The sequence below is a fragment of the Pempheris klunzingeri genome, chromosome 13 (assembly GCF_042242105.1).
Source record: "Pempheris klunzingeri isolate RE-2024b chromosome 13, fPemKlu1.hap1, whole genome shotgun sequence".
Taxonomy (NCBI): domain Eukaryota; kingdom Metazoa; phylum Chordata; class Actinopteri; order Acropomatiformes; family Pempheridae; genus Pempheris; species Pempheris klunzingeri.
Genome location: NC_092024.1, coordinates 10,741,977 through 10,767,851, shown reverse-complemented (window position 1 = coordinate 10,767,851; position 25,875 = coordinate 10,741,977). Strand labels below are relative to the sequence as shown.

Sequence of the window (25,875 nt, the reverse complement as noted above, 5' to 3'; positions counted from 1 at the left end):
TATTGCCTAATATCCTTATATGTTTTTCTACATATTTGATGGCAGACAGTCCAAACAATAATGAAGTTGGTAATCATAGATACTATAAAATGAAAACTTATCAAAAGTCCCATCATATATGAGTCTCAAAAGTTAAAATAAAGTCTGTTAGTCTCATATTTTGGAAGGGACACGGTAAACCAGTTTTGTTTATGTTTTAGTTTTTATTGTGTTTTCTTTGGGAAGCACAAAATGCAAAGGAAACCAGGATCTGGTGCTGTGTCCATTTTGGCCTCACGTGGATGCTTGGATTCAGGGACGTGTTCGATTCCAGTGCAGGACAAAGGGGCCAGAGGTGCTGCAGCTGCACCCGCTAGCAGCTCAGAGCTTTCCAGGAGACACTGCTGAAGAAGGGGTGACACTTGATGTCACTCACACCTCCACCTCCGCAACCCAAGCGATAGCCGGCGTCAAACTGGAGCAACTGTGGAGCAGCATAACGGAGAGTGGTGATACAGTGATGGTTCATTTAATGTCGCAAAGCAGAACATTTAGAACAGAAAACTTTGCTGTTCTAATGCCATATAATCTGACCTCAGTGAGCAGAGACGCAGCTGCGGCGCTCAGGTGGTCGGGGATGAGCAGCTGGGTGTGGGAGTGGATTCCTGCTGGGTGGAGCTGCCACAGCGGCTGCAGGTACAGTAAGCAGAGTGTGTGAGAAACGCTCTGTAACAAACCGTAAGACTGCACATGCTTGGAGAGCCTTCGCTTACCATTCCTGTTAGGAGTTCAAACAGCAAAGCCCCAAGACTCCACCAGTCGCACGCCTCTGTCACCCTGGACACCCCACCGATTTCTGTCAACACACAGTGAGGTGAGTTTAGCTGTTTTCAGACACAACAGTTCTTCACATCCCCAAACAATATGCAGCGCTAAAAGAGAATTTTGTTGACCTTGTACTGGCTGCCCATTTGTTTTAAGATTGATTTTGAGATTTTACTTTTTACCTTTAAACCTTTTCATGGCCTCTCCCCAGAATATATATTTGAACTGCTATCTCTTTGACCAACCAGTGTGCAGCCTGAGATCCTTTCAGACTGAAAAAGTGTTTTCTGCCAGTGCTCCTCGGCTGTGAAATGACCTACCTGAGAAATTACAGCTTGCTGCATCGATTTTGTCTTTCAAAATACTTAAAGGACTTTTTTTATCGAAAGGCTTTTGTATTTTTTTTCTCAATTTTTGAATCTATTTTTAATCTTAACTATTGTGCTACACTGCACTCTATTATTGATCAATTACTGTGAATTTTTCTGCTGTAACGTTGGTAACTTTATTATTTTTTAGTACTTGACCTGTTACTCAGAATAAAGTGGGCCAACTGAATCTTGCCACTAGGTGGCAGGTTACACCACAGAACATCCAGAGGCCTTAGCTCACAGTAAGGCACATCTTTACCTGGAGCACAGTACATCTGTTCCATGGCTGTGGAGCAAATCTCTGCCTGAACCTCGCTCCACTGGCCGAAAAATGTCAAACACACCTTTCCTGTGAAAACATTATGTCTGATCAAAATCAAAGGTATTGCAGTGCTCAACATGCAGTCTTCTACGGGTATCTGACGAACTCACCATTGCTGGTGAGCAGAACATTTCTAGGGTTGAGGTCCCGGCACAGGATGCCTTGCTGATGCAGACTCTCCAGGGCCAGCAGGATCTGAGCCCCCCAGACACGCACCTCTGCTTCAGGAAGCCCCCAGCTGGTCTGCATGGCCTTATCTGCAGGCGTGGTGGACTTGACAGGGAACCGAGGCAGGTGGCACCAGCCATCCACCTCTATGATCTGGTCCTCCCCTTGCCCCTTCTTACATCCATATGATTTAAGGAAATCATCCCTCTCCTCTGTCTTCCTGTTGGGTGGTACTGCAGAGGAGAACCAGCCCACAAATGATCGCTCTCTTGCAGGCACCACCTTCTCCGTGGGACTCAACAGTTTGCATGTCTCCTCTACACCCTCTCTTGCCTCACTGGAACGTGTTTCCCCTTTGTACTTCACCCCTGAGAGGGGTACCCCTGAAAAACTCCCCTGTTTTCCTGCAATGCCGTGGCAGAGGGAAGCAGGGGAGGGCCTGGAGCTTTCTGAGGTGATACTTGTGTCTGCGTGGTCAGAAAATACTGCTCTGTCTGTGCTCCTGATGACTACCATCCCATTTCTTTCCTCTGTGGTGGGACTGCTGCTGTCCTGCTTTGAGTCTGTGACCATATCTGCGGAATTACTACTCAAAATAGATCCTTGGTGAGCACCATTAATATCCCATGATGCCCTGCCACGGATCTGGGTTTGGCAATGGAGAGGAAGATGCAAAATGGCAGGGGAGGAACTCAAACCCTTATTTTCACTGTTTGGTGATCCTGCTTTTATAAATGAGGTCTGACTTGTATGAGGTGTTTGTCCTAGCGTGCTATGTGAATGACTGTCAGTCACTGCATAGGGGTTTATTTTCTCACAGTTATGTGCTGGATCCACAGCTTTCCAAGCCACTTCAAACTCAGAGCTGCACTCTGTCAGGCCCATTCCAGCTTTCTTTGCCAGGCGCTCCGACATGACATCCAGAGCTTGACTGACACGAGTGCAAGAGAGAGGAAGTGCAGGCTGTTCCTGAGTTTCACTGGAGTGCAAACACAAACTAGGAGCTGGTGGATGGATGCGGGGGTCGACCTGTGTCCTCGTCGAGCCAGAATGTAGAGACAGTCGATCGAGCTTGGTATAAAATGATCGCGCGGAGCGTGTGTTCTGCAGACAGCCCGTCTCTTCGATGTAGGAGTGGGTCCCACAGCTCTCCAGTCGCTGCTGAGTCTCGTCCCATGAAGTGGGGAAGTCCGTATCTGGGCTCTCATCGTTTAATTTCTCTCCTGTGCTCCCCTGGCTGTTGTGCTGGTAGTCTGTGCTGATTGTGGGCGAGGTGAAGCTGGTCTTCATCTTGATGTTGTGCTGGCCGGAAGTGAAGCATTCTGGGTGTTCCTTGGCCCTCTCATTCCTCAGCTTGTGCAGTTTGGAGAAGAGCCTCCCACCTGTGGCGACAGGGGAAGAAAGGCTGGATCAGACACAGGAGCGAGGAACAGGAGCAATGATGCTTTTCATTGTTGCTGATGCTACAGTGCCACTTTGCTTAAATGCTCATTCTGGAAAAAAATCTAAATTCATCAAACATTTTCCCAGCAGCTCTGAGAACAGCACAGTCGTTCACAGCTCACCTTTGACGTGCTCAAGATGCAGGTACACAGCATCCTCGCTGACATAATATCTTAGCAGCTTAACCATGTACGGTACCCCCTGAGGAATGATGGTTGGCTGGTCCCTGCTCTCCCAGCTCGACTTGATCAGACTCTGCAAGAACATATGCACACAATGACTGCTTGGAGCGCCCCTTTAGACGTTAGTGCCTGTCTGTTACCATGTCTCTGTGGTCACTGGAATGTGAGGCGCACTTGCAGTGTCTAAAAGGGTGAGAACTTTCAGGCAGATCAATGCTGGATGGTACTCAGGGAGACAGGACAGAGAGAGCTCCCATCGACTAGCCTGCCATAGAATACGAGGACTGGCTTGCTGCCAGATGACAACCCCCAAAGCCTCCCTGCTATCAGTGGATGGATGCTGGCCAATGGGCCTGTCTTTAATTAAAATGTATTGTAATATAGAGCATTTTTACTGAATTTCTCGAACCCGTGGAAAACTGAACACTCACCTTTACGACAAATGTCTCCTTATTGACCATACTTTGGACAATCAGGACCTTTGGAATAAAAAAGAAACATCTTCAGGCTACCTCAGCAAAGCAGATACAAACGGGAATGTTGATACACAAAGCCAACACTGATACTGAAGCACACAGGTTGTAAGCAAGTGTTGAAGTACAAAAAAAAAAGTCTGTCTCACCTTATCAGTCACTCCCACCACCTTACACATCTCCAGGTCCTCCACGGGCGAGCTCAAGTGTCTGATTGGACGGAATCTCAGGCTGCTGTAACCCTGGTGATGAAAGCCCACGGAGGATATTAGCAACAGTACAATGAAGTATCTTATTGTGAGACACACATGCATTAAATGTCTCGTCTAACATAAAAAAGCAATACTGGAGGTGCTCTTTTGTGCTCTACAAGCCAGGATTGCTGACGTTTCAATACGGCTTATCCTTTATTAGATATATGTGAAGAACCCTGACGATGTCTTAACCCTACACCGAGAGCAAATGAGTGACACTTTGAAGGTGTGAACAAGATGTACTGTTTGTAGATGATGGAGAAGGATGACTGTCCTACCCCTAAATGAGAGCTTCCCTTCCCGAGGTTGTCCTGCAGATGAGTTATGAAGATTTCTTCAGCTCTCTTCAGGTACTGGGTTGTCTTCCTCTTCACAGCCTCCCGTCGATCCTTGTTCGGGTCCACTGTAAAACAATTAAGCTCTATCAGACAAAATATTGTATTTACTGTACGAATAGACTAAATGGAACAGACAAGACCCTGTCCTGGCAAAACCTTGGCGTGTCTCTAGGATGAGGTAAGATTCGTAATACACAGCCAACTATTGACACTGTGGGGGGAAATATCTGGCCAGCAAGGAAATCTGTGTTTAACCTTTGGTTTGTGACTTCCTGTTTTTATTCTGGTCCACGTGCTCCCATCACATGTCTTGTGTAAACACACCTCTTCCCCATTCAAACTATCACATAAATGCTTGTGTGAAATGTTGCCCACTTACACTGAACCCCATTCAGCAGCAGGTCCACCCCATTCTTATAGTAACTGAAAGCTGCCTCATAGTCCTCATTGACCTCGCTGTCCAGCGCCATGCGGATCTGTTTGGCCGCCTCCACCAAGTAATCTCTCTTTGCCATTGTTGCCTTGTGTTGGACCCGTCAGGGACCAGATGAGCCTGAGCACAGCATAAAAAAATAGAAATTACTGTTGATTCAGCTGGTTTGCATTCAAACATGGCAGATTGCTTCATCAAATTTGAAACAGAAAATGAATCTAAAGCTGCTGTAAGGGAATCACACCCGTAACTTGGGACTCACCTTTGCTCTCTCGTCTTATCAATAGCAGGACACATCTCTGTTTGTCGCCGCTGGGCTCGGTGTGTGTCTGCCCCCAGTGACCCCAAGGCTCAGGTCTTTGCAGCAGGGCATGATCATCTGAGCCAGTGGAAACAAAGAGTTAACCTCCTGACCAGCACAGGAAGTGAGTACAAGCTCCTGCCTACTATTTCTGCTGAATGGAAAGAAGCAGAGTTGCAAACGTCCAAGATGACAGGGAGATGACTCAGAGCACAGAGGCACATTGTGGTGTGGTAAATCTCACAGTCATTAATGCCTCCAACATGGTGGACACCTAAAGATCACAGTGGAGAAGGTGTCAACACCCAAATCTGATATTGTCCCAATAACACATGTTACACTGTAGACACACTGGTGTGGTCTAAGACACAAACACACACACTTTCATGAATGATGTGAAATGAATTATTTCAAAGGGGCAAATTCATTCTCTGCTGTCATTTTTTTAAATTACTAGTATAATACAATTAAGCTTTGTTACACTATCCAAATATATTACCAGTCAGACAGAGAAGGCTAACGCTGATTAAAATACCAATCGATGTTAAATATGACATTTCTTTCCCCTAAAATCGGGTTAAGACAGGAACATAAACATCACACACACACACACACACACACACACCATACTGGTTACAGCCATGGAGGCGACATCATCTAAGGAGTGTTACGAAACACACAAAGCCATCTCCACTCTCCTCCACCATCAGCCATCATCTTCTCAGCGTGCACGAGTTCGCTCTCCGCCATGATAAACAAATGAAGAAATGACAGAGAAAACAGGCGTACACACACACACACACACACACACACACACACACACACACACACTGTACCTGATGTGAGGCGAGCATGTCCTGGACCCTTCGCCTCAGCTGCAGCATCAGCAGCGGTAGCAGACCGTGGCTCCGGCAGCCTGCACACACTCATCTGAGCAGCGGAGGCGGAGGAGAGAGCTCAGGCGAGGTTGCTGATTGGCTGAGCATGATGTCACTTTAAGGTACCACCTCACACAAGGCGCTCACTTCCCCCCTCTCATCCTCACAGATGCTGGCCGATTTAAAGAGACAGTACTGTTCTATGTGCCTTCTTCAGCCCTGAGGTTTACTTCCAAAATCAATATAGAGGTGACCACTGACAAGTCCCACATGAAAAATCGCTGAATTTGTGAAGTGATTATGAATGACAGTATTTATGTGACGCCTCCCATCCACTGTGAATGGAGGGATCACGCCTCCCTGAATCGATAATCTGCTGGGTGTTGGTTGTTCAGTACCAGATGGAGCCAGGCTCCAAATGGAGCACAAAGGAGAGACGTTCCTCCCCAAGGGAGGGCCGGCTTACAGAGGCGGGGTGGAGGCTCCATCATGGAGCAGAGGGGTGAGAGCGGTGGGGGGCTTAAGATGTATCAGATGCTGCAAACTCAACCAAAATGCAGACGAGGAGAGGGAGGGGTTCGATTCATCACACTCAAATGTTCAGTCAGTGGCATTTTATTTCTCATACTTTTAATCAAAGCAAAACAGGACACTCATGTGAATGCTCAATTTTGATTTTATTCCAGAAACAAAAGTGTACACAGTGTGTCTGTGCACTACACAAATATCAGAGTGTTGAGGGAAAGTCAGCGTAGATCATTTGTATCAATCACAATACAGCAGATCAAGGACAGGAGGCATCATTCTTTGTTGAACCTCACACTGTAGGACACATAATAGCCATTGTTGTACATGTAAAGCTTCTGATCAGTGGGATTATAATGCAGGTTGACAAATTTCTCCTGGAATTTCTGAAGGGGAATACTCATGTATTTCTCCTCTCCAGTCTTGGTGTCGTATGAGTAATAGATCTCCTCTGTCTTCAGATCTCCTGGCCTGGTGGCATACATAACCCCACACACCATAAATGCATTCCCTACCAGAGGCTTGAACGCATTAGTGGTCCATTCATCCTCAATACCAAATGATTTCTCATCTATCTTGGCGATGGCAATTTTACCCATGGCCTCCTCTGTGGCATACAATACCCACAATCCTTTCTCATCAGCTGAAAAATCCAGGAACTGGTTTGGTGAATACATGTAGGTGAATCTTTCGCTTGCTTTTGTGATTTGTCTGTGACTATAAAGGGAGGAGGTCAGATTTAATTTGGACATTCTGAATGGGTTGGCAGCCTGGTAATACACAGTGTTACCATGAACGATGTAATTATTACCAGTGCCTTCGTACCCTTGAGGTAGACCATGGTGTGTGAAAGAAGACCTCTGAAGGAGTTTGTCGTAATTAGAGTACAAGTAGAACTCATACACAGATGGAGTGCTGTATGCGCCATACCAGTACATTGACTCATAGCCCCGAACAGGTTTGGAGTCTTTTCCCCAGCCCCCATACTGGTATCCAGGGTTCAAATGAGCATTCAGCTGGAATACTACAGGCTTGTTGACTCTCATGATTCCTGTGTGGTTGCAGTTGCCTGGGAAGAAAAGAACGGTTCCAACACTGTCACAAGCAGCTACAATCTGATGGTCAGTTACTGCAAAAAATGGCTGATGGCCTCACCAATATCTGGCTCGACGAACTCCTGCTCCTGCTGGCACTCGTCCAGCTTCTTCTGCAGCTTAGCAAACTCGATGCGGATCACTTCCAGGTTGCTCTTGTCGAAAGTCTCCAGTTGATTCACAATGAGGGTCATGTTGTGAATCTGGCACAGACAGACACAGTTAGTAGTCCGTACAAAGATGGAGGCAGTGAAGCTCAAGCTCTCGTCTCACCTCCGTGTACAGGCTGTCAAGCGTAGGTGAGGTGGAGTTGAAGGAGTCTTTGAGCTGAGACACCAGAGCCTCAAACTCTCTGAGTTCAATCCTGAGTAGCTCAAAGTCCAGTTTGATGTAATTGTCGGGACTGCTCTCCAGCATGGCCACTCTCACAGTCAGGTCCATCAGTTCTCCTAAGAAGATATCCAGTTTGCCTCCATAGTGGACAAGCTACAAGACACACACTGTTCCGTTTACATACTTTAAACCAATTACTGTCATGCAATTGCATTTAACAATTCATCTTGTCTTTAAAGATCCCATATTATGATCAGTGCTACATCCTACAGATCCTACAGGAATAGGCTTGCATGGTTTAATGCATAAAAAACTACATTTTTTCTCACACCAGACACAGTTGTTGCAGCTGTTTTCAGCCTCCTTCTGTATGCTCTGTTTTAAAAAAAGACCTTTATTCATACCTTCAGTATCTTTGTGTTGCCAGGGGCTGGTGTTAGTGAGTGAACTATAAGGGACAGCATGGTGGACACTCAGCCTGCTGAAGTGCTGGAGGTGGTCACATGTTCTTATGACATCATAAAGGGAGCAAAATCTTAACAGTGTGTTACGCATTTACTGAGGATGGTCTTTTCTCATAGTTGCAATCGTTAGGCACACTGGCAACACATATTTATGTTGAAAATACATTAAAAAGTGCATTTTGCATAATGTGGGACCTTTAACAACATAACCACCAAGTGGTTTGTTTTCATATACAAAGAGATTGATGCAAATGGTATTATGAATTAATTTAGAAAACTGGTGGATTTTTACCACTATGCATTAGAATTCTTGGCTTTACATGATATATAAACAGAATCAGAATAAATTATACTTTTTTACCAGCAGTTAAGTTTGAAAATAGATACACAAATCATCTGAACGTATGCAGTTTGATATCCAGGTTAAATTGTTTGCTTATAAGAGCATGAAATATTGCTGGAATAAACACTGCACAAGTAATATAAGTAAATTGCACAGTACAGGCTGTGTGAGTCAATAAAAATAGCCATGGTCACAATGCTCAACATGTAGATATTTATTCATTTTTATGGATCAATATTGTAACTCCTTATCGAAAATATTATTGAATTATGTGTGAATTATGTTTGAATTCATCTTAATAGACTATATACTGCATATTTTTATTGATAATGTATTCATAAAATGCCTATACCACTCTCATACGACAAGTCAGCGCTGTGGAGTTCAGATTCTTCTCTGATGACTAAAATCATCGACTCTAAATGTGGCTTTTTCAGCTGCAGCATATAAAAAAACATCCAAACAACATGAAAAAGACAGAAATCCCTGTTTTGTACTCACTTTATTCATGTGGATCTCCACTTCCAGCCTCAGATCAGTGGTGACCTGCTGCATGTGTTGCACTCGGTCAGCAGGGAAGGTGCTGTCAGGCAGGAACACACTGCAAACACACTCCAGTCCTCCACCAGATGTGGTCACATTCCCGGACTCCCAGTCTTCCACCGGCTGCAGGCAAATTCGGTTATTTTATTTTGATATAACACATAATACTATTTAATAAGGAACAGCAGTCATTTTTTTAAACTTACGAGCCAAGCCAGTACAGGGCTCAGTATGTGAAAGAGTAGCAGCAGAGTCAGAGGCATTGTGTCTCTACCTTGTCTGATGTAATTGCTTCTAAGATCTGTCAGTTTTACATCTCTTATCGACCAAGGTAAAGCATGTGACATCATTCCGTAACTCTTTGTTTGCATCCTTGAGATCAGTGCAGGTGTGCATGTTAAACAAACTATCTTGGGTTTTAGTTCATCTGCTCTGTCTCTGGTGAGTGTGCTTTTAAATTTTTTATTGGTATTGAGCAACAGAGTCATCTTAACCTTGATTATTCTATAAGTATGTATGATTAGAAAAACAGGAAAAAGGAATATTTGACTACTGAATGGACATGTCCTGTTGCTGAATACTGTTAATAGGCATACTTTGATAAAATATCTCATTGTTCTTAAATCTAATGTTTTTTTTATAGGAATTTATTTTATGGTGCTTTCTAGGCCAGTAAAAGAGATTTTGAATCTCAATGGGAATAGAAATAGAAAATAAAATAATAAAATAATATAAAAAAAACAAATAAAATTTTGTGTCAGTGTGTAAGTAGTACCAGCTCTCTGTACATCCTGATATAATTGCTGTGAACCAGAATTTATAGTTTATAGTTTTTTCATTAGTTATTATCTTTATTTCCTAATTGTTGTTTTTAATCAGTTAAGGTTCATTTAGTTTCAAAAGAGGGTTTGCTCATTTCAGTTTAGTCTTTATTGTTGATAAAATGTTTTTAGTTTTGTTTTTATTAGTTTCGACTACATACATTTTATTGAAGTGTGGGGGGTATTTTAAGAGGGGGGAGATTATAAGATGTTCAGATTCTGTATTACAGTACACACATACGATGCTTTCACTGGACGTGATGTCTTAGTGTCAGTTTCTCCTCTCAGTCAGTTTGTATTTTGATTGGCAGATGCTTCAGGATAATTGGCTCAGTTTTATTATTATACTTTCAGTATATCCTTAAGATGAAATATGAGTCTAACAAACATTTTGTCTCCTCCATTCAAGCAGCAGAGAGCAATGAGAGCTCATATGGTTGAGACAGACGATCTGTTTGTGTGATCGTCAAAAGATACAGTGATTGATTACATCCGTCTGCTGCAGTACTCAAGCTTTTGTACTTTTTATACATTTTTACTTTTTGTAGATTTTCTGTCTTTATTATACTGTACATCTCTATTCTTCTGCTGTGGACCCATTATTCAGTTTGATTCAGTTCTCGTTTAACCTGCTATCCAATGACAAATGCACAAATATTTTAGATTGACCGGTATGCATTTATGCTTTATGTCTACGTCTGCACCCAAGTCATTTGAAGTCATTTGAAGTCAAATTGCTTAGTGAATTTGAGCACCTGGAAATCATTTTTAGTCTTAAACTACTGATTTTATTGTATATATGAATAATTTCTGTGATAGTGTTACTTATATATGTAAAAAGTAAAAGCAGTTGACACAGTTTTAATGCTTCAGTTTGATTTTATTCAGGAAAAGACAGTAAAAAGTCAATGTGGAACAGTATATAGCTTTATAGAGCATGCAGATCAGTTGTATCAATCACAATACGGTAGAGCACAAAGAAAAGGGATCATTCTTTGTTGAACTTCACATTGTAAGACGCATAGTAGCCGTTGTTGTACATGTAGAGCTTTTGATCAGTGGGATTGTAGTCCAGGTTGGTGTAACTCTCCTGGAACTTCTTGAAGCGAATGTTGAGGTGTTTCACCTCCTTGGACTTGGTGTTGAATGCGTAGTAGATCTCCTCTGTGTTCATATCCACTGACCTGGTAGCATACATGACTCCACAGGCCATGAAAGCATTGCCTGCCAGCTGCTTGAAAACACCGGTGTTAAACTCATCTGCAATGCCAAAAGATTTCTCGTCTATTTTAGCGAGAACTATTTTACCTTTGCTCTCCTCTGAGGCATACATTACCCACAAGCCATTTTCATCAGCTGCAAAGTCCATGTTCTGATTGTCTGAGTAACTGTATGAGAACCTTTGACTGGCAGCTGGAATCACTCTGGAGTCATATTTGGAGCTGGTCATATTCAGTTTGGTCATACTGAAAGGCGTGTTGTGCTGGTAATATATGGTGTTGCCTCGAACAACATAATTGTTACCGGTGCCTTCCCACCCGCTTGGTAGGTCATGGTGTTTGAATGCAGACCTCAGAATCAGCTTTTCATAATCAGAGTACAAATAGAAGTCATGCACAGAGGGACTGCTGTACGCACCATAGAAGTACATTGATTCATAGCCTCTAACAGGATTGGAGTCCTTTCCCCAGCCCCCATACTGAAAACCTGCATTCAAATGAGCATTCATCTGGACCACCATTGGCTTGCTGACATCCATGATTCCTGTGTTGTTGCAGTTGCCTGGAAAGAAAAGAGAAACATCGACATTAACTGTCAATTTCTGCTATTAAAACTATTATACACAATCTTCTGACTAGTTGCCTCACCAATATCTGGCTTGGTGAACTCCTGCTCCTGCTGGCACTCCTCCAGCTTCTTCTGCAGCTTAGCAAACTCGATGCGGATCACTTCCAGGTTGCTCTTGTCATAAGTCTCCAGTTGATTGACGATGGCGGTCATGTTGCGGATCTGGCAATAGACACATAAATCAAATAGAGATCTAGTATTCTAACTATGAAGGAGGCCGCTTTGTTTGAAAGCAGGTTAAAAATGGCTCTTTCACCTCAGTGTACAGACTGTCAAATAAGGGAGAGGAGGAGTTGAAGGAGTCTTTGAGCTGAGACACCAGAGCCTCAAACTCTCGGAGCTCAATCCTGAGTAGCTCAAAGTCCAGTTTGATGTAATTGTCGGGACTGCTCTCCAGCATGGCCACTCTCACAGTCAGGTCCAACAGTTCCTCCAAGTAGATGCTCAACTTAGCATCATAGCTCACCATCTGAAATAGTGAAAAAACGTGCATCAGCATGATGATGTCTCAGCAAAATGCATGTTTTAAACGTGTAAATACTGTGAATGACTGCACCTTGTTCATTTGAATTTCCACCTCCAGGATCAGATCCTTGCTGACTTGCTGCATGTGCTGAACCCGGTCGGCAGGGAAGCTGGTTTCCGGCAGATACACGTGACACACACACTGGCCTGATTCACCCACTGATGTGGTCACATTGCCAGACTCCCAGTCCTCAACTGGCTGAAAACCAATTATCACTATTAAAGTTGAATTCTAGTAAATCCACCTGCATGTTTTTAATAGAAAATAAAGGTCACTTACAATCCAAGCCAGAGCAGGACTGAGGGCCGGTAGAAGCAGCAGCAGAGATGGCAGCATCGTGTCTCAGATAACCTCTCAAGTGTCTCCTTGGTGGCCTTTTCAGAGACTTTTTAAAGACAGCTCTTGTTACATCATCGCGGACACCTTTCCTCTTCCCATAGTTATTATGCCTACAGCTATTAGCCTATGACGGACATTATCCATGTTTGCTCACATTAACTTTGGGGACATCCCACCACATCCGGTTTGATCTGAACATGGGGTGTTGATGAGAAAAATGCCATATGCTGTGAATTCTGGCAGCGCCTTGCTGTGTTTATGGCTTAATAGCTGAGTGCTACATGTGAAGCAGACTCTGTTTCAGGCTGTGTAATTTAATTTAAACTAACCCAGAAAGACTTGACAGATCACGTTTGTTTGTAAGTCATCATCTCACAAGTCAGCCCTCACTGTACTGTGAATGAAATTATTAAATGGTTTCTTTGTATTGCTTCCTCATCCACATGGTTAATTGCATAATCTTACACATGTGACTTGGGTGGTGCTTTTGAACGGCATGATTCATGTGTAGGAGATATTGTGCCACAAGGGAACACTCTGCTGGAGCAAGTTTACTCACTTCATTAGCAACACAGAAAAAAGGGACACGTGTAAAGTTTGCAGGTAGATATAGAGCCTCTGATGTGAAAAGCAAACATTAAGGACCTTAATCAGAATGTTTCTTAGGTTGTCATGTACACAAAATGTTCTGTCTGTTTTAAGCAGAAATATAAAATATTAAATCAGTCCGCATGTTCCCTTAAATCGGCTTCTATATATGATGGTTTGATAAGAAAATTATGTGGAGTATATGCTTTGTTTTACAGTTCCACACTTTGACACGTCACAGCAGGAAAAATGTAAATAGTTGATTAATTATGGGTGCATTACTTTTAGCTGTGCGTGTACATAATAGCACACAAGGGCAATTTAAAGCTTTGTTAAAAGTCCATGTAACTGAGAACTCCAACTGCCTTAATTAAGTGAAATTTCTCTTCGTGTCTTGTCATGTCTCTTGAAATGTCTCTTTCTTGTGTGTTTCTAACTGGAGTACTGTCTTGGCTAGCTGGCCCTCAGAAACGGTCTTCCTGGTTACATAAAGGATCAAATAAAATGAGATTATCTTACAGGGAGCTGTAATGAATGTTAATGGTAACACTTGTGGATTTTCATCGATGACAAGTTCAAATGTCTGCTGTGCAAAAGGCTTTAGTTAACAGTTGCTATGGACCCACATGTCAGACAGCACTCTCCATCATCATCATCATCATCATCAAAACATCACACTGAAGTGCTCTCCTAATTTTCTAACTTCTGATCATCATGGTAGAATATTGCTCTGTTATCCATCAAAGTATGCTCAGCAGACATTTTGACTTGTCAAAGTAGGACAAGCACCGGTGCTGCTGGTAGCATTAATGACGGCTCTGCTCTACTGAAGTGTGTCATTAAGCCATGACAGTGTGACAATGAGCCAGCTTTCCTCTTTAAACTGAAGCAACTAAATGGAATACAGCCATCATCATTTATTTTTTATTTACTGTCACTGCCAAAACACATCATGTCTTCTGTGAAAAAGGCGTATTGTGCAGTTGTAGGCACCTAGATAAAATATATGATATTTATATTACGTTGAAACACAAATCTAGCCACTTCTGTGACACAACACTATGGCAGCAGACTGCAAGTAGCAACTCTGCAGACACATCAGAAATACAAGGAAAGCCGATATAGTATAGTATAGTAAATTGATTTACTGAGCATGCAATCCAACATTTAAATTCAAATGTCATGTACATTGTATGATCAAAAATGGTCAACTAATAGTTTGTAAGCATGTTCATGGAAGTCACTCACAAGTAAACTGAAAGAGGCCTTTTCTGTCTACTTTGACAACTATTACAAATGCAACTAAACCATAAATAGTGAAATGATTCTGCCACCACAGGCTGAACTTTGAATGTGTGTGACGCACAGGAGAGAATGAGTGAGAGAATTAAATGTCATTAGAGAATCAGGTGTTTTATTCATGAGCATTTGCACAAGGACACACTTGACACTTTTCTAATGCTTGAGATCATTTATTAGAGATCAGAAAGAAGGATAAATGATGCAGGACATGAGAAAAAATGGGAGATCACAACTTCACAAAGATTCACAACTTCAGTAAATCACAGAAAATGATTTAGACCAGAAGTGGTGGTTCCACAGTGGCTTTTGTTGTGTGGTTGAACCACAGGTGGTAGTTAACATAGTAGCCATCATTGTACATGTAGAGCTTCTGGTCAGTGGGATTGTAGTCCAGGTTGGAGAACTTTTCCTGGAACCTGTCAAAGGGAACGCTGATGTAGCTCTCTTGTTTGGTTTTGGTGTCATACTTGTAAAATATTTCTTCAGTCTGGATATCAATTGTTCTGACTGCGTACAGAACACCACACACCATGAATGCATTGCTCACACCCGGTTTATAGACACTAGTCTGCCATTCCTCCTCTACGCCAAAAGAAGGCTCGTCTATTTTAGCAATGACCATCCGACCACTGGACTCCTCTGTAGCATAGGTCACCCACAGGCCCGTTTCATCAGCAGCAAAGTCAAAGTTCTGATTGGGGGAGGTAGTGTAGGAGAATCTGGTGCTAGCCCTGGGAATCACCCTGGATTCATATTCCATGGTGGTGAAATTCAGTTTGGCCAACCCAAACGGCCTGTTGATCTGATAATACAGGCTGTTGTCACGGATGATGAAATTGTTCCCTGTGCCAGTCCAGCTGCTGTGTAAGTTGTGATGCTGGAAGTGGTTTCTCAAAATTAGGTTCTTGTAGTTGGTGTAGAACCTAATGTCAACAATGGATGCACTACTGTAGCCGGAGTACCAGTACATAGATTCTCTATCAGGAACAGGCTTTGAATCTTTCCCCCAGCCTCCATATTTGTGGGCAGCATTGAGATGGGCATTCAGTTGGCTTACGATGGGTTTGCTGACCCTGATGATGCCTGTGTGTGCGCAAGACCCTGTAGAGAAAGAGGAAAAAATTGTTTAATGAGTCCAAAGAGGTCTTAGATTTCCAGTAAATGTGGATGTTAGTGTAAATGAACTTACCAATGTTGGGATTGAAAAGCTCCTGGTGGCGTCTCTCGCACTCCTCTAGTTGAAGCTGCACCTTGATGTACTCCCGACGCACCACCAGCACCACATTCTTATCGTAGGTCTTCTCCAGCCTGTCCAGGGTCACCACCATGGCTGTGATCTGAGAGGAAACACACGGTTTGAGCGTGCATTGGCATTATGTCGGTTGATGTGGTGACCACCATCGCCAGGACTTACCTGCACACGCAGAACCTCAAAGACGGTGGTGGAGCCTTTGATGGAGAGCTGCAGCTCTTTAATCAGAGCCTCCACTTGTTTAATCTCCACCTTCGTCTCATCCATGTCGGCTTCGGTGTATGCATCAGGGTTCTTCTCCATTTTTTCAATTTCTGCTGTCAGCTTTATTATCTTCTCTGCATATGCTGTCAGCTTGGTCTCATACTCTTCCAGCTGAAATTAAAAAAAAGATTTACACTTTTTTCGTCTGTCTGAAATATGTCACCATCTATTTTACATGCTACTAATATGCCTGAGTACCTTGCCCATCTCCAGTTCCACTTTGTGTGTGATTTCCACCGCCGTCTGCTCTACCACCACCAGGTCTTTGATGGGAAAGGTAGAACTGGGCAAGAAGGCATCACAAGTGCACCTGTCCCCGCTTCCACCTCCTGTCTCATTCCTCATACTCCCCTCGCGCCACAGGCCTACACGCTGAAAAGGTCACATGATAATTCAGCAGATCAGCTTACCTCTAATGTGGGAAGAACCTCAAAGACTAAAGATGAATCACTTGATCTAAGTCATGTCATACGTACCCCCCAGGCCATCGTGGAGCTCAGCAGTGCTAAGAAATACAGAGTGCCGATCATTGCGGTGCAGTCACAGTTGTCATGAATGACAGAGCTGGATCTTTGGGGCTTATATAGCCTCTTTCAGTGTTTTACAGGTGGCAGCACCTGTCCAAGTTCACAGCATTGTTAGCTGAAGAACACGCCAAGATACAACACTTAATGTTATCTTCAGCAAACAGATGTGTTTACACAGACAGTTGTTTGAAACTATCCTCAAATGTTTGGTTGTGCATCAGAATTCAAAGAATCACTGATGGGTGGGTCTACCATCTGACTGAGTTCCCAAGTGTTATGACATGTTTTGTTTCCCCGGGTGATCCAGTGTGGGTGAGAGATGAATGAATGCTGACTATACCATGACATTTGTCATTAGAAGCAAGATCAATCATCAAAATCAATTTTTATTTAATAATTGTTAATAACAAAACAGCCAACTGTGTCAGGCAAAAAGAATCGTAACATCTCACAGCATGACAAAGAGTTTGACAGTCATTTGACAGTTTGTTTAGGATTCTTTGAACTTTTATTCACACGTTTGATAGCTTTCTTTTTCTTAACTTTCTTGGTTTTGGCTTTAACCTCTGGCTGCTTGGCATTAAGAGCAGGTCTGGACCTGGTCAGGTGGTTAGCAGTGGGGCTCAGCTTGCTATGGCCCATCTCTGGATCGGAGCGTATTCCCTGGGCAGAGATGGACTTGCCTGGAGCAGAGCGAGGGGAGTCATCCAGTAGGTTTGGCTGGGAGTAGGAGCGCATACCCGGGGAGCTGGTGGGGCGGTAAGGTGTGGAGCCACTTAACATGGGCAGGTGGACATGCTCATTGCTCAGATTAGTGACAGAATAGCGACTGCTGTTGGACATGACGATGTGGTGCCAAGAACTGAGAGGGGTGGCAGAGAAGTGCTGAGGGCCACTTGAATCCTCTCTGGCACCACCTGGAGATATGACCATGGAGCTGCGTGGCGTTACGGCCTCCACGGCGCTCTGGAAGGTCTTGAGAATGCGGTCACTCTTCTGCTTCTCTTTCTTCTGACGGGATTCAACCTTCCTCAGCTGGCGGCGGTGATCCCTCATCATCTGTTTCCTTGTATCTGCCAGCCCCCTGCAATGAAACATCAGATAACACTCTTGGACTTTAGAACTTCACTGAATTTACTACCCATACACAAACATCTTTCACAAAGTCATTTTTCTAGGCGTCTCTCAAATTCAAAATCTGGACATATTCCCAGCTCATGACTAAAACGCACCTTAACCGACTATGAGAATCAATTTAGAAGGCCCATCTGTGAGCATGATCAAACAGTAGGACACATGCTCACCTGTAGTCTACCATCCCCGTCCTGTCACGATCAAGTCTCTGAATCAGCTCCTCAATCTGGTACCGATCCAAAGGGATACTTGATTGCTGTCATGTTTTCACAGGACAGAAGGAAAATCTCAGAGTCTACACTAGAAGAAAACTCATCATACATGATTTCAGAGGACGATCTCATGGTATTCTGTCAGTGCGGTACTTCCTGCAGATGTCACTGACTCTGCACAGATCAATACATCAATACATCAGTTCATTTGGAAACCTGCACGGCCCTCCTGAAGTCAGCTACAGGGACTCGCATGGTGCCATCTTTATCAATGTTCCGAAAGAAATCCCACAGGCGCAGCTTGCGTTGGTCCAAATAATCCTTAAAAGAAAGAGACAGTTTGACAGTTTCACTAAGTTTGTGAGTAGATTACATATTAGGCACAATACAGGAATATAAGATTGCATTTTTATATAAAATTATGGAATATAGATATTAATTTCAGATTTTTTTTGTGTTCTCAACCAATCAGACCTGAATGACTTTCATAGGATCAATGCGTTTTGGTGGCTTCTTAGCGATGAAGCCTCCCACTCCACCATACTGTACTTCCAGACTGGGGTGCTCCTGACATGTCACCTCCAACAGATGCACAAAGTTCTCATTTACCAGCACATTCTAAAAAAAAAAAAAAAAGGTAACTCACAACAACGGTGCGCATGATATCAGGTAGTCATTGTGCTTTGTTTCTTGGTGAAAGACGTGATTTGTTTGAACTGACATCAAATTATATGACAGAATAATCCGATCAGGACGTGAGACATTCACTCACACATATGTTGATCTCCTCCAAGGCGGTTTTAGGCGTGTTCTTCACCACATTAACCAGAGCCAGAGCTCCCTCTACTGTTAAAGAGTTGTAAGCCAGCTGCAGGAGTGTAAGAATAACACATCACCTTAAGATGGATCTATAGTTGTACTGATGATATAAATTACCTCAATATAACCTTGCCCACCTACCAGTAGGACTCGGAGTGTGTCATTGAACTCAAGACCCCGGCACAGCATGCCAACGCCCTCATTGGTGAGGCGGTTGTTGTTGAGGTTGAGGTGCACCAGAGTGTTGTTGAATTTTAGGGCCTCCCCCATGGCCAGGGCGCCCTCGTTCCCAAAACCGTTCCATGATAAGTCAAGGTGTTTCAACATCATATTCACCTGCATATGGAGACTGATGAGATGCACGCCAAGTCGTTGACCAGATGAATTTCTTACAGCCATACCTTGAGTCCAGCGCAAAAAGCCACAGCCCCTTTCATTCTCAGATGATTCCAGCTGAGATCCAGCACCTCAAGGCCCTCATTGTTTGCTGTAGAAATGGAGTCGGATCTTGTGGTCATTTTCTTTGGTTTGGTATAACATTTGTAAAGTCTAACAATGCATTTGGCCACATCTGTAGTGACATGAAGATGAGTGAATTTTACCGTACCCAGCAGTTGTCCCAAATGTTCCCCTCCTTTTCCGCAAAACTCATTATGGCTCAAGTCCAGTTCCTTTAATCTGGAATTTATCTAAATGCAGTAAATATTAGTGACATAATAACTGCAAAAGTAATCAAATAATCTGCTTTAAAATGAAATATCAAACCACAGCTACAATGTGTTTGGATTAACTGATCATTAATCACTTACTGAGAGGGCTTCTGCAAAATACCTGCCGTCATCATCAGTAAATCCATTTCCTGTTGGGGTAAATATTGAAAGTTTAAATGTGCGAAATAAGAAGACTGATGAATACAATTAAGCATGTTATTGCCATTTTTGTTGGGCTCACTGATCCTGAGCACAGGGCTTGAAACTGTATGCTTGTGTCTAGCCTGGTCTCAGTGCAGTACCTGAAAGTTTCATAGATTTTAATGAAATGTTGTCCAGCAACAGTTTAGCGACATGCTCAGCTCCTGCAGACTGCAGACCGTTGTTGGACAAATCCTGAAAGCAGAAGACATGCTGGTTCAGTCTGCAGCATTCTCCACTGGAAAAGTCAAGCACAAATGTCACCTGAAAGCCACTTGTGCCCTCTAGTGGTAGGTGTGCAGTCTGACATACCAGGTGCTGAATGGTGAAATTGGCCCTCAGCATTTCCACAAGGTATTTGGCTCCCTCCGCTTGAATGCCATTGTCTGCCAGTTCCAGTGTGTTGATATGCATGTCAGTCTAAATGCAAACAGCTTATCAGAAATGTTCTATCTAAAAAAAAACATCACAAACACTCAATAATACAAAACGTACCACTAAAGCAATAGCAAGAGCCTTGCACCCCAAAGGCCCAAGCCCATGGTGGCTGAGGGTCATGGTTGTAGACTCGAGGTTTCGTATAAAATAGGAGACTGGCACCACACCCACCAGCCTGCAGGCCTGGCGGTACACTTCAGATATAGAGGCCTCGTTCTTCATCTCCTCTTTTTCTGTAATGAGTGAACCCATACAGGATGAGTACCACTGAATAGGCTTTTGTTTCACAGCAACACTTCATTTATTTGTTTATGTATTTGGAAATTGGTCATATTTTACCTCAGAATTATTAACAGGACAAAATTGACAGCTTTACAGTAAGAACAGCAACATGACTCATATATTATATTTATCCAAGAGGGGATCCGAGAATTAATTTAACGTACTTACCATTCAGCTCCAAGTCTGTGTCGAACTCATCCTCCACATCCTGGGGTTGAGTTGGAGATGGACTATCATCATCTTTTAAGCAGAGGGACTCAAAAGACAGTGTCGACATTGCTGTCTGCCCTCTGTCCCCCCTAACCCTAACCCTAGGCCCTGTATGAAGCCATTGCCTATACACAAAGAGAATACAGTCCTCTGGGTTATTTGTTCATTTTCCCCTGTGTCTTCTGTCTGGTGTAGCACTGTGAAATGCAACAGGCCCTTGCTGTCCAGCAGGGTAACTCTACCCCTTAGATAATGTGTCACGTGTGGTGACATTAACAATTTATGCCTCAGTGTGGTTACAATCAGGTGTTTTTAGTAACTGCATGCCAAACAGTAAGCAGCCTTTTGTACAGCATGAAGTAGTATGTGAGGTGAGGTGTGAAAGAAAAGTAGCATTTTTACATTATGTTGCACATGCTCATACTATCACAGATTTCACAGACTTCTGTATTTTTTTTTTTTTTTTTACCTGATTAAGACAAATAAAAATAATTTGATAAAACTGTTGGCCCTGAACCTCTCACGCCACCACCTTCATGTTCAGACTGCGCATGCGCTGACTCCGCTAAAACACCATGATTGGCACTCTGTTATGTTATGCGCTCTACCCGTTGTCACGGTACCTGACCGGTCGACTGTCAGGTAAATTTGTTTAAAACTGTCAAAGTGACTTTAAGTTGTATTGAAACCATGTGTATATTTCAAGCGTTACTGGTCGCTGGTGTTAAGTTTCGGTCGCTGCTGACGGAGCAGTTTGCCTCGGCAGTTGTTGGCGCTAGTTATGTTGGCCATCTAAACTTCTATATCCGTGTGACACGTTCTTTTGTTCCCTTAGTGTGTTATTATAGTTCCTCTTTTGTGATACGGAAACTAATGGCACACTGTGCTATAGTTGCTTAGCTAGCGTTAGCTCGTGGAAACGTGTGTTAGCATGCACTCTCTAGACGCCCCCCTGACGTCAACACGTGTGTCTTGTTTTGCTGCGCCGTTTATGTTCAGAGAGTCTGATTTCTCTGTCTCATCTAACACAGGGTGTCATTATTTTGGCTAAACAAGTTACACAAACTAAAGAGCTTTGCATGCTTTTATCTTACTGTGAATGCATGCATGCTCTCTGACACTAGTGTTGTCTTACAGAGGCCTCAAAGAAGGGAGTCCCCCCTGCAGTGGTTAATGGTACGGCAGTGTGGGATGGTGGTGTTGTCACAACCAGAAGGTTCACCCAGTCTCAGACAACCCTGCTGGACCAGTGGCCCGGCCCACACAGTGGGACGAAGGGAGAAACGAAAGAAAGGATGAAAGAACCAAGGCCAGAAAAGGAAAACGATGGCTCTGATGGCAAAGATCAGTTGGTGACAGTCCTGCAGGAAGAAACAAAGAGCGAAGATGCTTCCAAGATGAGTGGGGTGCAACCTGCAGCGGAGGAGAAAGAAGCAGAGATGGGAGGTGAACTGCAACAAGAGAGAGTGGATGCTCTCAAGCTAGAGGGCGGGGAAATAACCATTCACCCTACGGAGCAAAACACAGGGGATGAAAGTATTTTTCCAACTGAGGACATTAGTCCAGAGCAAACACTTTGGACACAACTGGAGTGCCTTCAAACAGAAGACAACACTCAGAAAACCAACTGTCCAGTGAAGGAAAAAACACACATACAAAGCTTGGAAGAGTTAGTAACTCCAGCTTTGACCAGCATACAAGAAAGTGCCTGTCCAGTGCAGGACCAAACACAGATAACAAGCTTGGAAGAGTCGGCAACTGCTGCTAAAACTACAGCTGAAATAACTGAGTGCTGGGATGAATATGTAGCTCCGGCTGCTGATGAGATGCATGGTGGGGAGATATTTGCCTCCCTTCTCTCAGACACTCAAACCCACTTTAACTTCAGCGAGCATCATGATACACAAACACGCTGGCACTTTCCTGCAGGACCAGGCCTGGCAGAAGAAGTGCAGTGCCCACTGTTGCAATTTCCTGCCGGGAGCTATTACCCTCCAGCAGAGCCGACAGTGCCCTTCGAAGGTGAGCAACTGATTGTTTTTTTTCTCTTCTCTGCTGAAGTGCCTAAATTGTACTGTATTTTAATATCCAGCTGTTAATTTGCACAGCCTCGTATGTGTGTGTTTGATTTTCACCCAGTAATGTGGAGAGTATGGGAAATGGAGGAAGATGCCTCTGCAGCAGAGACTGCCCTGACACCCTTCCCATTCGAAAAGACAGTGATGAACTTCACTGTTATGTCCTACAACATCCTCGCTGACGACCTTCTACTGGCCAACCAGGAGCTGTACACACACTGCCCTCTGGAGGTGCTGGACTGGCACTACCGTTACAGCCTACTATTAGAGGAAATACTGAAATGGACACCAGATGTGAGTCACGCGCCAGCTGACTGAAAATAGAGAGTAGATGTGGCTTGTTTCATTCATAAATTCAAACTAGATACATTTTAACTGTGATCTTTAGCTCTCCACTGCATGTGTCCTCTGGTGTGTAGATTTTGTGTCTTCAAGAGGTTCAGGAGAACCACTACCGTGAACAACTGTGTCCAGTCTTGTCTCAGATGGGTAGGTCATCAGAGATAATACTAACTATAGGATATTATGATTATGAAGACATTACATATGTTGTTTTCATGGTGTCACTCCAGGCTACACCTGTGTGTACAAGCGGCGTACAGGGACTAAGACAGACGGCTGTGCTACTTGCTATCGTGGCAGTTGCTTCTCCGAGGTATCAGTCACCCTGCTGGAGTTCTTCAGGCCTGAGATGGAGCTGCTGGACCGGCACAATGTGGGCATCGTTTTGCTGCTTCGGCCAGTGGTCACCCAGGGATCAGAGGTCAAAGTGAAGGGCCCACCCCTCTGCGTGGCCAACACACACCTGCTCTTCAACCCCAGGAGGGGTGATGTGAAGCTGACTCAGCTAGCCATAATGCTAGCAGAAATCGACAGAGTGGTGAAGTCCTGTAGGGCCAAAGGCGAGCACTGTAACCTTATTTTGTGTGGGGACTTTAACTCTGTGCCCCACATGCCGCTGTACCAGCTGATCACCACCGGTGAGCTCTACTTCCAGGGTCTACCGGCATGGATGGTGAGACTAAAACACGGCAGTGACAGGTTTAACCATAATGATGCTTGCAGGAATGACCTCTGTAACCATGCATGTGCTCATAATGTCCAACAGATATCAGGTCAAGAGGACCTATCATACAAAGCCCATTGTTACAGACTGTTTGCTCCCCTTTGGCCCTCCTGTCTGGGAATCACTGACAGCTGCCAGTACGCAAGTTTGAAGGAGACATTTAAGAGCCAGAAACCAGGTCAGTGTGTGAGATCATAGCATGTTTTTAACACTGTTATTTTTGTAACCTTGATCCATGGAATGGACTTCAGTCTTTTGTGTTTCATTTCCTTGCTCTCTTCACTTCCTGTCTTGTATTTGTGCTTCTCTTGCAGGGAAATGTCAGTTCAGCCATGATTTCCTCCTGCAGCTGCGCTTCTGTCCAGCTGCATGTGTCCGTCCTCTGGACCTGGAGCTGATCCCAGGCGTGACTGACAACACACCAGGTAGCAGTCTTACTATACAAAAACCACAACATCATTTTGCATCACTTCTATTTACACAACCTAATTTTCTTATCAGAATGCTTTGAATATCTGTCTTTTATTTCTTTTTGTGCGCAGATGCTTCAAGGGAAAATCAGCCTTATGAGAAAAAGTCAGTTTAACTGCAGTTTTTTGTCATCTTGTCTTCATACATATGTAGAGTATCAGATCAGAAAGTGTTCATTTTGTCTCACAGGTTCAGACACGCTCTGAGTCATCGGTTAAACCTGGAGTCGGTCTACAAACACGTTCTCCCCGGCTCTGGCAATCCAGAAGTCACGACCCTGCACTCTGAAGGGGGAGCTACCGTAGACTACATCTTCTACACTCCAAGGTGCATCTCAGCCACTGATGAAAAAGGTATGAGGACATGACACAAAAGGACATGTTTGCAGCTCTGAATGAATTCTCTACTGTGGAAAACATTTGTTCTGATTTTTCTTTTTTTTGTCAGCTGGCGGTGACTCTGTGAGTGAGGGTCTGAAGCTGATTGGTTCTCTCTCCCTCCTCTCAGAGGACGTCTTGTGGTCAATGATGGGCCTTCCCAATCACAGATTCCCCTCAGACCATCTCAGTCTTCTGGCCAAATTCCAGCTTGACCTGAACACTGCATGATTGAAAAGACTGGGTGAAGCATTTTTGACTTAAGTCTTGCTTTGTACACATTTGGTTTTGGTTTTTGTTAGTATAAATACCATTACTTGTGGCTCAGCCCTGGCATCAAAGTCATAGTTTTGTAACTCAATAGAAGTTAATATTTTTGTTCAAAAGAGCCAGGAAAATTAATGGATGCCAATATTCAGTATTGTGCCACATGGTTTTCATCTGATAAATGATGGAGAGCTATGACTGAGACATGACAGATTTTATTAATGATGCTGTAAGTCATTTAAAAAAAATGAAAGCAATGATTGCTTTAATTCTTATTGATTTGATAATAAAACTGGCCTGGTCATATGCAGTTGACAGCTGCTCTGTCACATTTTAATTTATCTTAAACCTAATTTTGAGATGAGAATTAGATTTCTCTGATTGTGAGTTATATTTTTTTAGAAATATTTCAAAATATTGAATAAATATTTTCCGTAGATTTGTGGCTCTGTCGTATTATTTGCTCTTTCAACACTTGAGAAAAAGCACAAAGCCTGACTTCAGGCATTATTTGAGAATTTGTGGCTCTTTCCTGAGTTTATAACGTAACAGTTAAATGCATCCACTCACATTAAATCCTCCAGTTGGTGTCTGGCACCTTGTGTATCCTGTCTGGTCTAGTGCTGAGATTGTGACCTGAATGTTGGCTCTGCCCCTTCCATCCTGGTACACTAAGGCACTCAGTTTGTCAGGGCAAACATGTTTGTGCGTATATGAGTGTGGGTCTATCTGGTTGATGCATGAATGAATAATTCATTTAGATAGTTGAGTGTTCATGCATGATGGGGCTCCATAAGAGAGCTTTGTGTGGTGTGTGCGTGCATGTGTGCTGTAGAGCATTTACAAAGGTGATTCCCATCTTTCACCTGCTCCT

General features: G+C 43.5%; 6 protein-coding genes across 6 annotated transcripts; 1 reads left to right on the top strand and 5 right to left on the bottom strand.

Moving 5' to 3' along the window:
• Nucleotides 1–189: 189 nt before the first annotated feature.
• rps6kl1 (ribosomal protein S6 kinase-like 1) lies at nt 190–5,965 on the bottom strand. Its single transcript, XM_070842617.1, has 12 exons — nt 5,926–5,965; nt 5,051–5,167; nt 4,735–4,908; nt 4,296–4,420; nt 3,913–4,005; nt 3,722–3,769; nt 3,231–3,363; nt 1,608–3,047; nt 1,435–1,524; nt 753–835; nt 574–669; nt 190–463 (listed from the first exon to the last, which is right to left on the bottom strand). The coding sequence occupies exons 3-12, from the start codon at nt 4,868–4,870 to the stop codon at nt 353–355; spliced, it is 2,355 nt and encodes a 784-aa protein (XP_070698718.1). The 5' UTR covers nt 4,871–4,908; nt 5,051–5,167; nt 5,926–5,965; the 3' UTR covers nt 190–352.
• A 754-nt stretch (nt 5,966–6,719) lies between these two features.
• LOC139212280 (olfactomedin-4-like) lies at nt 6,720–9,552 on the bottom strand. The gene is made up of 5 exons (XM_070842791.1): nt 9,476–9,552; nt 9,228–9,392; nt 7,860–8,072; nt 7,648–7,789; nt 6,720–7,561 (listed from the first exon to the last, which is right to left on the bottom strand). The coding sequence occupies exons 1-5, from the start codon at nt 9,530–9,532 to the stop codon at nt 6,768–6,770; spliced, it is 1,371 nt and encodes a 456-aa protein (XP_070698892.1). The 5' UTR covers nt 9,533–9,552; the 3' UTR covers nt 6,720–6,767.
• Nucleotides 9,553–10,949: 1,397 nt separating this feature from the next.
• On the bottom strand, nt 10,950–12,823 carry olfm4.2 (olfactomedin 4, tandem duplicate 2). Its single transcript, XM_070842600.1, has 5 exons — nt 12,744–12,823; nt 12,495–12,662; nt 12,195–12,407; nt 11,959–12,100; nt 10,950–11,872 (listed from the first exon to the last, which is right to left on the bottom strand). The coding sequence occupies exons 1-5, from the start codon at nt 12,798–12,800 to the stop codon at nt 11,079–11,081; spliced, it is 1,374 nt and encodes a 457-aa protein (XP_070698701.1). The 5' UTR covers nt 12,801–12,823; the 3' UTR covers nt 10,950–11,078.
• A 2,125-nt stretch (nt 12,824–14,948) lies between these two features.
• On the bottom strand, nt 14,949–16,760 carry olfm4.1 (olfactomedin 4, tandem duplicate 1). The gene is made up of 5 exons (XM_070841709.1): nt 16,686–16,760; nt 16,408–16,581; nt 16,108–16,320; nt 15,883–16,030; nt 14,949–15,794 (listed from the first exon to the last, which is right to left on the bottom strand). The coding sequence occupies exons 1-5, from the start codon at nt 16,737–16,739 to the stop codon at nt 14,968–14,970; spliced, it is 1,416 nt and encodes a 471-aa protein (XP_070697810.1). The 5' UTR covers nt 16,740–16,760; the 3' UTR covers nt 14,949–14,967.
• A 450-nt stretch (nt 16,761–17,210) lies between these two features.
• Nucleotides 17,211–20,809, bottom strand: LOC139212405 (leucine-rich repeat-containing protein 74A). Its single transcript, XM_070842946.1, has 13 exons — nt 20,701–20,809; nt 20,308–20,483; nt 20,125–20,232; nt 19,914–20,007; nt 19,711–19,760; nt 19,509–19,590; nt 19,303–19,388; nt 19,043–19,237; nt 18,855–18,950; nt 18,557–18,700; nt 18,299–18,403; nt 18,041–18,126; nt 17,211–17,820 (listed from the first exon to the last, which is right to left on the bottom strand). Exons 1-13 carry the CDS (start codon nt 20,807–20,809, stop codon nt 17,211–17,213), a joined length of 1,941 nt encoding a protein of 646 aa, XP_070699047.1.
• Nucleotides 20,810–21,297: 488 nt separating this feature from the next.
• Nucleotides 21,298–25,434, top strand: angel1 (angel homolog 1 (Drosophila)). The gene is made up of 10 exons (XM_070842099.1): nt 21,298–21,384; nt 21,880–22,764; nt 22,882–23,114; nt 23,240–23,309; nt 23,393–23,835; nt 23,929–24,064; nt 24,201–24,311; nt 24,429–24,462; nt 24,547–24,710; nt 24,805–25,434. Exons 1-10 carry the CDS (start codon nt 21,318–21,320, stop codon nt 24,963–24,965), a joined length of 2,304 nt encoding a protein of 767 aa, XP_070698200.1. The 5' UTR covers nt 21,298–21,317; the 3' UTR covers nt 24,966–25,434.
• The last annotated feature ends 441 nt before the right edge of the window (nt 25,435–25,875 follow it).